Source organism: Nematolebias whitei, chromosome 19 (assembly GCF_014905685.2).
Source record: "Nematolebias whitei isolate Nwh7 chromosome 19, NemWhi1, whole genome shotgun sequence".
In the NCBI taxonomy this organism is placed as follows: domain Eukaryota; kingdom Metazoa; phylum Chordata; class Actinopteri; order Cyprinodontiformes; family Rivulidae; genus Nematolebias; species Nematolebias whitei.
This window is the reverse complement of record NC_056516.1, coordinates 24,089,213-24,100,218: the sequence shown is the minus strand read 5'-3', so window position 1 is coordinate 24,100,218 and position 11,006 is coordinate 24,089,213. Positions and strand designations below refer to the sequence as shown.

General features: G+C 38.3%; 1 protein-coding gene across 1 annotated transcript; it reads right to left on the bottom strand.

Moving 5' to 3' along the window:
- Window positions 1–279: 279 nt before the first annotated feature.
- LOC119426122 lies at window positions 280–9,771 on the bottom strand. The gene is made up of 16 exons (XM_037693682.1): window positions 9,663–9,771; window positions 9,256–9,395; window positions 6,941–7,069; window positions 6,799–6,856; window positions 6,629–6,697; window positions 6,434–6,501; window positions 6,027–6,092; window positions 5,911–5,935; window positions 5,800–5,829; window positions 2,897–2,959; window positions 2,636–2,775; window positions 1,041–1,151; window positions 833–893; window positions 639–683; window positions 481–537; window positions 280–299 (listed from the first exon to the last, which is right to left on the bottom strand). Exons 2-16 carry the CDS (start codon window positions 9,391–9,393, stop codon window positions 280–282), a joined length of 1,080 nt encoding a protein of 359 aa, XP_037549610.1. The 5' UTR covers window positions 9,394–9,395; window positions 9,663–9,771.
- Between the last annotated feature and the right edge of the window lie 1,235 nt (window positions 9,772–11,006).

Genomic DNA, 11,006 nt, shown 5'->3' with positions numbered 1-11,006 from the left:
GTATAGTCCATCAAGACTGAAGTATAGTCCATCAAGACTGAAGTATAATCCATCAAGACTGAAGTAGTCCACCAAGACTGAAATATAGTCCATTAAGACTGAAGTATAGTCCATCAAGACTGAAATATAGTCCATTAACACTGAAGTATAGTCCATTAAGACTGAAGTTTAGTCCATTAAGACTAAAGTATAGTCCATCAAGACTGAAATATAGTCCATTAAGACTGAAGTATAGTCCATTAAGACTGAAGTATAGTCCATATAAAATATCAGCAGCTGTCAAAAGTCCTGACCCATACCTAAATAAAAACAATTGCAATATGAGCACAACTTTCTTGACTTTCTGTCCAAATATTATATTTGTTAATTCCCTCATGCTGCATGCAAATCTAAAGCAAACAAGTGTTTGTTTCTTCATTAACAATGGCCTATTGTTTAATGACAGTTCAGATTACTGGTTTTAGTACAAATAGTACTCACCAAGCAGAGGGAATTTTTCATTTTGATGAAGTTTGCTGAAGGTTTTGCATGGTGGAACTGAAAGTACATAAAGACACAAAAAAACAACAAATTAAAAAGAAACAGTATAAAAATTAAATCGAATCAAATTAAATACTGAAAACTATGTTTTCACAAACCTTCACACTTTAAGAGAGTATGGTACAGTTGAAGGGTTTTCATTGCTGTAGTCCAAACAAGAACAAGACAATCTAATTACAATTCTTTTTCTAGAGAATGCAATGTTATTTATACTGTTGAGTAAAGATAAATTCAGATCATTACACTGGGCATTAAACAAAGTATTTTGCAATTTAAAATAAGAAAGTCAAACCTTGGACGTAATTAATAGAGGAGCTGAGGTTATAAAAGATAGAGTGTGGAATATCCACAACCTGCAAATACAAAATGTCAAAACAAAAGTTATGGATCCAGAAAATTATTCTGGAAACCTACAATTTTCTTTCTACATTACCAACCTTTTATACTAGGTTTTATGTTAAATGTTGTAAACATATATATGTAAAAATATTGCAATTAACCTTCAGAGAGATTTTATTTGGCCCTCTCTCCTCCAATGCCTCTGACTTCAGCATGCTGTCATCAAGAGCTTTTTTCCAGGCAAATGGCAGACGCCACGGATTCTGGTACATCTGAGGACAGAAGAAAAGGCATTCATTACACGTGACAATCTGATAAATCAAAAAGCAGACCAACTAGGACTTTATCCTCTATATGATGGAGTGATTTCTAAGAGTATTAATAAGATTTACCAGGTAGTTACATCTGTCAGGGGATATATGTATATGTGATACTTCGTTAAATAAAGATCCTTCTGTACAAATCATCTTATTCTGTGTCACTGTGATCTGAATGGTACATTATTATAATGCTTTGGAATCAGTTTGTGGAATGACGTTGCCAGTAGTAGCTGGCTAGATGCTTATGCTTACATTATAGTTGCTGACACGCCAACTGGATTGACTGACAGGTTGTGTTGCAGATCCGACTTGCACAAAAAACAAACAAAAAAAAAAAAAAAAAAACAGCCGCTCGCCAGCCATGGGTGGAGATGGGGCGGCCTAGGTGCAACGGTAGCAGTGTTCTGAGTTTTAATGTTGTTGACAAAAAGTTCTTTAAAAAAAACAAAACGCAAAACGGAGCACTGGACCTGCAGCCCACACATCAGACTGACCCACCGGGAAATCTCCAGATCCTCCCGATAACTTGATGGTCAAGTATACAAATGCGTATGGTAACAGGTGATGCTATCATTCCTGATTTTTTGCTGTGCATGCGTAGCAGTTATGTGCATCACTGCCAATTATGCCGTGATATAAACACCTGTAAACCCTATAAACACAGATTTTCACCTCTTAAATGCTGGTAACCAGCCGTAATTGTACAATGTATCCAGCATAGGTCGCATGAAGACTACTTTAAAGTCATGGTCATTCACTTAAGTTTCACTTTCACAATCAGCGCCTGTCACCAGGCCTTTAGTTATTTTATTGCCACAAGAATGTGACATGTCTTCCACAGCACAAGAACCCTACCCATAGCACTGTTCATCAGATTACCGACAGATGTCTTGAAATATAGTCCAGGCAAACTTAACAAGAAGCACCTGGGTGCTTCTGAGTGCAACAGAAACCAGGCGTGGGGGAGTCGGAAAAACATCATAGACTTGTGCTATTGCTGAGCTGGAAAAACCCCATGGTCTTCTGGAACATTGAATCATAGTTTCAGTACAGGATTAAGCATACCTGTATACATTTTTCCCTTACACCCCGGCCAAGATTCGATCTGGCAACCTTCTTGCTCAGAGGCAGCAGCTTTATCAACTGCGACACCATGCCACTCCATTATATGTCAGATTACCTTTTTTTGTTTTTGCACAACTTTTTAAATCTTGTCTGACAAGAACTGAGAACAAGAGTCTATCATGTTTTAAATCTTACACATATTACAACAAAAATTATTTTTCATAGAAAACTTGAAATACAAATTAACAAATGCAAATACCAACAAAATCCCTGTTCTGCCATCACAAATAGCATGGCTCGTCACCTTGAGGCTAACATGTAATGACTATATTACAAAAATAAATAAAGAAAATACTTTAATATAATCTTACCAGGGTTTTTATGAGATGTTTTCGAGACTCACAATGTTTCCTGATGACGGGCTGTGGAACACGCTCCAGACAACCAAAACACAAACAAATCGGTTCCACATCAACAGATGAAGAGATGCACGTAACAACAAGGTCTACTCCTATAAAAAAAATACATATATTATTTATTTATTATCAAATCATAATTGTATGTGAACATAAGGCCATTTTCTGAATCTAGAATCAAATTATAATTGCAAGTTAACATGAGAGAAGCCTCACCAACAAGTGGTTTAGTTTTTAAACCCTCACAGGAGTACGTGTACAAGTCCAAATGCAATTTCACTAAAAAGGAAGAAAAGTCACAAAGTAGATAATATAAAAATCTTCATTTTTCTGACAGTACAGCATATACAAAAGAGCTCAAACTCGGATGTATAATGAATATTTTAATCTTGTTTATTTTCAGATTCAGTAATACTTTAATAATCTCATGAGAAAAATCAAAAATTTTGAAAGAAGCCCAAGACAGAAGATAACAGCCAAATATTGGTAGATAAAAGTAGATCCAAAAGGCTAAATTAAACAAGCCAAAATGGAATAAGAATTTGATGCAACAATTATTACAATGTAGATAATAGTTTTATATACATTCTTGAATACAATACAATGAAATGTACACAGTACACATGGTGCTTTATTACAGTTAACACAGTTTTACAATTATGCAGTTTTATTGAAAAGTTTGAAGGCTGCAGACAGGAATTATTTTCTGTGTCTCAGATCTGCAGTGTGGATAGATCAGCCCGTTGCTGAAGGAGCTCCATAAGATGAGCATCAGCTGCTCGTGTAGAGGACGAGAAGGACAATCCAATTTTATCTTATTCTGGACAGTGTCCTCTCCAGGCACACTGTCAGAGATTCACATTTCTTACCCACCACATGGCCAGCCTTTCTGATAATGGTAAATGGACTGCACTTATATAGCACTTTTCTATCTTATGAAGACCCTCAAAGTGCTTTACACTACAACCTGTGCCTCATTTACCCATTCATACAGCACTCTACTAGATCTCTACAAAGCTAATTGAACAAATCATTTTAAAGAAACTAATCAGTGCTTTAGATCACATTCATACACCGATGGGACACACATCAGAGGCAATAAGGGGTTCAGTGTCTTGCCCAGGTTCATTTCAACATGTGACTGCTGGTGGATTCGAACCCCCAACTCTTGCATTGGCGGTCGACTGCTCTAACCACTCAGCCACAGCCGCCCCCCACACAGCCACTCTTGTTGAGTCTGCTGGTGTCTCACATGTAAACATCTCCCCTAGCAGACAACAGCATTGAGGATGGCGCTGGCCATCACAGACTCATAAAACATCCATAGCACTGTTCATCAGATTACTGGTAGATGTCTTGAAATATAGCCAGCTGCCACTTTATGTAGTCCCCATCCACATTCTTGAACCAGTCCAGTTTATTGTCCAAGTACAAACTCTTCCACATCCACACAGACCCTTTGAATGTTAACAGGACTTGCTGGAGCCCTGATCCTCTGCAGATCCACCACCAGTTTCCTCGTCTTTGTCACGTTGAACTGTAGTTACTTCTGCACCACATGACAAAGTTGTCTACGACCACCTTGTACTCACTCTAATCTCAACCAGTGATACATTCAACTACAGCAGCGTTGTCAGAGAACTTCTGGAAGTGGTCAGTCTCTGTGCATATTTGAAGTCAATGATGAAGAGAATGAAGAAAAATGTATTAAGTAAAGTCCCCTGCGTTGTTCCAATATTGCTGATCACTCCGTCAGACATGACTTCTTTGGCACAAGAATGTGGCATGATGTCTTCCACAGCACGAGAACTCTTTGAGGACTCATCAATTTAAACTTGGCAAGACATTAGAAAGTCTGTTCTCACTGATGTAGTTGTAAGATGTAGTCTTCCTTCTCACATGATCAGAGAGCCCATTCTGTGCACAAGCTCAAGGCAGACTTTTCTCGCAGGGGTATGCACCAAAAATTGTGAATAGTTAAGACCTTTGTGAGGTTGTTCATGTTAATGCTCTCGTTTCACTTCAATCACTCCACTAAGGAGCAAGTTGGCTGAGGCACAGCCATCTTTATAACTTCTAGCAAAACTTATTAAGAAAGTCAAGTATGGTACATTTTATAGAGTCAAAAAAAGTCATGGGAGGAGACAATTTTATTTTCCCGAAAGAGTGTAGAGACACTAGCGGCTCTCCGTAGTTTACTGGCTTGGAGGGAGAACACCTCAGCGAGGCCGTAGGGACACATCTCCTATGTTTGCTTGTTTGTCAAATACGGTGCCAGTCTCTTGGTGACGATGTGCAAATTCCTCCTCTGTAAATAACAGTAATACCAGATATTCTTCCTCCTCCTCTTCTAACATGTTCTTATATTCCTCCTTCAACTCCTCCACCATCAACTGAAAATACAGTAAACATCCAACTCTGCCAACTGTGCTCTTTCTGTTGTTTCTGTTTGTGTCGTGTACTGCCTAGCACTGATACACAATATGGAGATGACTGGTGGGGAAAGGGTGAAGATTTCTCCCTGGAGAATGCATTCAGCCAAGGGGTCTGATTCTTGTAGCCGGTGATGGCCTTTATGCCACTTCATACCTTTATCATGATTTGATTAGGTTTCTCTTTCATCTTCCCCCCTGTGAATCTCCTCTGAGCTCTATTCTGACAGATGCAATGTGCACAAATGCCCAGAATAGCAAAATATGCTTTACCAAGTCCCTGAAATTGGGTGGATGCTGAAAACATGAATTGTCTTGTATAAGCATCTAGTTTGCACCAAAACAAACTGAAGATGTGCAAGTAAATAAAATGATGTGATCTGTAAAGTGAAGCAGGTCAGGAATAACGTTTAACAGATATTTAACAATCACCTCAATTTAACAACCTAAACTACTTGTCTGTTGTTGATGATGGACGGAAACAGGTTGAACATTTTTTGCATGCTTAACACTGCAAAGACCAGCCATTACCTCAACTGTCAGGTCAAAAATAAACTTGTTTTTGAAAAGTAATGTTCAAAGACCTGTCTAGAACAATTATTTTTTGAGTAACAATTAAATCCAAATGAGCATTTAAATAGCAAAGGACACATTGGTATTGATACATTTTCCTTTAGAGAAATATACCTTTTGAGTCCCTGGAATTCTCCCCCACAGCTGTAGAAAGACGGTAAATGTATTTAGAGGACTTGTAGCACACAAGTATATGACTTAGATTAGGAAAAAAGTGAACATTACCTTTAAGAAATTGTTTCATCAGTTGCTGTAAAAGAACATTGAGCAGTTACAATGAAGGCCCAGTCACCATAAATAAGACTTGAGACTTTCTGCAAAAGTAAAAATTTGTCATTTACCTTTTTGTGACGAGGCTGTGACAGATGTTTCAGATAAGGCATACTTTCAAAGTCATGACAGCAATTCTATTTGGAAGAAACCAAGAACCAACAAAGAACAAAAGTCAGCTTTTGATCCAACGTTTTCTATGTAATGTTAATGCCGATAACAGGCGTATTGGTTTTGTACTACTAGTGCTTAGCATATTTTTAGTTAAATGTTTTTCTTAGTACATATCTTAGATCTTATTACTGTTTTTCTTTTACATTTTATACTTTTTGTTGTACGTCACTTGGACCCTGTGTACACAATTTCTTTCTACCACATGTACCACATGTGGTGCATTTGACAAATAAAGAAACTTAAGACTTTTGACTTTGAACTTTGAAGTAAAGAAATAAAACAAATGCTAATATAGATTTATTACCTGGCAGCGAAGCAAGAGATTGTGACTTTTAGGAAATGGCTTGGGCGGTGAGAAGACAGCATCATACTCTAAAAAAAGGTGGAAAAAACAAAATAGCTTTGTTATGAAGCAGCAGCTTAAATGTTTTTTTGGAGTCTATAACCTTTGTGATACAATCACTGTATTGTGAGACAACCACAGAACAGTGGCACATACCTATCTTGTGTCCTGGTGTAACGGAGGTTTTCAAACTGCTCTTTGTGATGGATTCGAGTTTTTCCAAAGCTAAAAGCCACAATATGACAAACAAGAAAAGCACAATTCCACATGATTCTAAAAATCAAGTTAAGATAAAGCAAGCAAAAGGCAAAATATCAAACACCAACCTTCTGAGTAACATGTGAAATTCACCAACTGGAACTCGTCAGGCTGCAGTCTCACTTGCTGTGATGAGTACATTTATTTACATATATTAATGCAATTAGGTGAACACATTTTCAAAGCTTGGGATATGTAAACTTCACCTACCTTCATTGAAGCATGTTGGGTCTCATGTATTTTCTCTGCCAGCTTTGCAAAATTTAATATGGTTGGGACAAACAAATTGTAATTTCTGTAGGACAGTTTTGATTGCAGCGTGGAGGGATGCCATGCTTTCTGTGCAGAAAAAAATACAGGTAGGTGAAATGTTTGTTTCCCTACTGAGAGAAAATATAAGATTGAATCATCAAGTGTTTATGACTAGAATCTGAACTATGCAGACACTTAGTTAGTACAAACGCACCTAAAACAAACAAACCCTGCAGTAATTTATACTACACTGAAACACCTCTACCCTTGACCAATCTCTTGAGTATTCACACTCTACTTCTGAAATTGTATGCTTCCCAGACCTAAAGCTTGTGCTGAATAAGGTCCTGAATACAAGCAGCCAAAAAAGAGCTTCCCTCATGAGGTGACCTCTGCCTTAAGAGGTTCGTGGGTGAGGAGCCCCATTGTCCAGATGGAGCTCTGATAAGAGCTGCTACTCCTGTCAAGGGAATGCATTTTATTTGCACTCACTATGCTCCATAATTTACACTGCCTTTTTATTGGTATTGTGAATGATATTAAAATTTTCCATGATACGCTATGTAATAACTAGTCTTCATGTGACTGGTCAGAGAAGGGACAGCAATATAGTTTTTATTATCCTCAAGATCTGGTTGATGTGATTACAGTGACATAAATTCGGAGAGTGCTCGAGAGCAGCTGGCTCCCAGATTTCCCCCTGATTCCGACTGCAGCTGGGATCTGATAAAAGCTGGACAGGGTAGGGAGGGACTGGGGCCTGGCAGCTGAAAATGTATACAAAAATCAATTTTATTTTTGTTTAGGAAGTCAGAAGTGGTCAGAGCCTCAGACAGGTGAAAGCATTGATAAGTTATAATTGTAAATGCTTTGATCTTCTGTGATTGCTGGCTGTTCTCCAAGGCTTTGTAATAAATCTAATGAAGCTTACACCTGGTTGTTTTGGGAATCTCTTTTTTCCACTACACTCCTTCTTATCAAAAGGAGATGGTTAAAGTGGTTTAAGCATCGGATTAAGATGTTTCCTGTTGGGATGTTTTCCAGGCATGTCCCAATGATGAGAGGTCCTGGAAATAAACCACTACTCACTGGAGGGATTGTGTATCTTATTTAGCCTGGGAACCCCTTTGGGTCCTCCAGGAGGAGCTGGAGTGTGTTGCTGGGGAAGGGGATGTCTGGATTTCTCTCCTGGACAGACTACAGATAAGCAGTAGAAGATGGAGATGGAGAGCTATTGTTTGCACTATCCCCAAGAGCTGCAGTGAAGTCTGCAAACAGGCTTTTACATTTTCTGCTCCTGAAGCCTGGAACCACCTGTATTCACAACTTTGAAAATAGATCTCAGCTGGGGTTTGTTAAAAAAAAAAAAAAAAAAAAAGTGGTGAAGGTTTGAGAGGTTGACTTGATTGGAGTTTGTATAGTTGTAGTTTAAAGATTTGGCAACTGTGTTACACCAGATCCTGAGGCAACCTGGGCTCAAAAACCTGCAGCCTCTGGATCCCTTGGGGATAATAAAGATTCAGGATTACATCATGGCACTGACCACCCAACTTCAGCAGCCCTCAACCAAATTTTCAGACTTCTAAAATATGTTGTAGTGAAGTAGAAAGAATTATGTTCATGAAGAAGGCCATTTAGACTGTGCAAGGTCATCACTAAATAAGGAATGGAAAGTGTCAACCAAAGTTAACTTACATGGAAGGGAAAAATATGTTTATCTTACAGGATGTGAGTGGATGTCAAATGTCTGGGCGTAAGGCCATTAAATGTCTCTTGGAAGAGCTCTGCTTAGATAAGAAGATGTATAAATAAGAGTCTGAGAAAGTCTGAAGGTTTTATTTTTTTTCCAATGTCAAGCTGTTCAGTTGGTTCTGCACCTTTTCAATAAACCCAGATTTTTGCTGTAATCACAGACTCAAGTGGCATCTGTTTTTACTTGATTGAAGTTCAATGTAGACTACAGTAGTAGTAGCTGCAGTAGTATAAAGCTAATCAGTAGTAGCACAACAGACTGAACTACATATTTGCTTAAAACTTTGACAGTCAAAGATTTAAGTCAACTCGATGCAAGATGATCTCACTCTCAAACTCTGGCATGAAAGGCAGCGGGCAACTCAGTACTTTAAGAAACGCTAGACTTTGAGTACAAGTTTGAAACTCCTTTTTTAATAAAATTTGCCTTCATCTAACGACACTGTTGTAAAATAAATCATAGTAAGACTGCTTTTGGTCATGTGACATAAAAATTGCACTTTAATTGGATGTCAACTCACAAAATAGCTGTAGATGTGGTCAAAGCTGATAATGTGGTTGATGATCATGTGGTTGGCTACCGGTAGACCGCACAGCGTGCAGAGGTAGTGTTTGCTCTCACAAGGCCCAACACGGGCACATTCAATAATGTGCTGCATTCCTGCAAGACATAATTCAGGGCAAAGGTTTTAAAACAAGCTAATTATAGCTTTACCAAGACCTTTGGAAGGTGAATACTGTTGAATGTTTCCCAACTGATTCAAGGTCTTTATTCATCCAAATAAAAAAACATACAATTTAACTGAATGATATATTTATGTTCAGACATACTTGCACGCTTTAAAAAAAAACAATTTTATTACATTATACGCAGTAAAATGTTAAGAACATCAATTTATTTGACATTTTAACTGTAATCTTTACTGACCGAGGAGTGGCTGCTTCCTGTAGGTGTCATTTTGGTAGTTTTGGATTGTGATTCTCTTTGCCTGAAAATCTGAAACACATGTCAAGGCTGATGAACAAACTAAAAAAAGTAAGTACAAGTAAATTCAATAGGGATGCACAATATTATCGGCATGGTATCGGCCGATATTAGCATTAAAGTTAAATATCGGACATCTACCATTCCATCAAAATAACTCACCAATATAAAAGACACTATTTTTGTGTGACAACACAGTGACAAGAATGCCTGCAGCGCCAGCACAACGTGATGACATCATGCACGCCTACTTGATCTGGTCACGGCGGAGAGGAAGAAGTCAAAATATTGACAGTGTGGAAGATTTTTTCGTTGAGGATATTGGATTCCAAAGACTTTTGGACTACGTTGAGCCTCGCTACATCGTCCCCAGTCAGATATTTTTCTGACGTAGACTTAACAGAGTTACAAGCCGTCATTTCAGACGTCACTGAGAAGCTAATAGCCAATAGCACTTGTGAGTTTTACCACAGACATTTGGACGTCAAGTGTTAGCCCCGTTAGCATGATTAGTCTTATGGTACAACGGATAGACAAAACTATGAACTTAAAAAGGCTGTCCTTCATGCACAGGAGTGCAGAGGATCCCACACTGCAGCTAGAAACCTGGAACAAGCCTCCACAACTTAGTGAGACAGCATCGCTGGTGACATGCTTATAAATAATATTTAACACTTTTCATTTAATATAAGTTAAAGTACTTTGAATATGGCTGTTACTGAATATGTCACCAGTTTTTACAGCTGCTGCACAATTTTTGTAGCAAATAAGCCTAAATAAGAGGGCTATGTTTAGACAAAGGAAAGTATATAAAAATATCGGTACTGTATTGGTTATCGGCCAAATAAGCTTTAACATATCGGCCAAGGACTCATTTTCAAGAGATGTTCTGTGCAGCGAAGATGTTGGTGAAATCAGACTGTTTAAACACTGATCACTGATGAAAATTACTTTAAACCAAGCCCTACATAAAAATAATAGGACTAATGAACGGCTGAAACAACTCCACCAATAAAACAACATTTTGGAACGACAAAAGGAGTATGCATGATGGAAGGGTTTTACACTGTCTGCTTCCCGATAAGCAAAGGTAACCACTGGCAGTAGCGATAAGCACCTTTGCTTGCAGCCTCTCCTCCAAGGGGTCCGGAAGCTTACTTCAGCGCCATGGTATTACCTGTAGCTGTCTAAAGTAGCCTCATTAAGGCTGCGGCGAGGTGATTCATCCAGAATATTAACAACCTTAAATCCGTGAGTCACACCCTAATCTCACTCTGTTACCTCGAA

Coding starts and splice junctions, on each gene's coding strand:
- LOC119426122 (XM_037693682.1), bottom strand. CDS start 9,393: ATGCAGCACATTATTGAATGTGCCCGTGTTGGGCCTTGTGAGAGCAAA. Junction 5,830..5,910: donor GATGAAACAATTTCTTAAAG/GTAATGTTCACT, acceptor GTCTTTCTACAG/CTGTGGGGGAGAATTCCAGG. Junction 538..638: donor TACTCTCTTAAAGTGTGAAG/GTTTGTGAAAAC, acceptor ATGTACTTTCAG/TTCCACCATGCAAAACCTTC.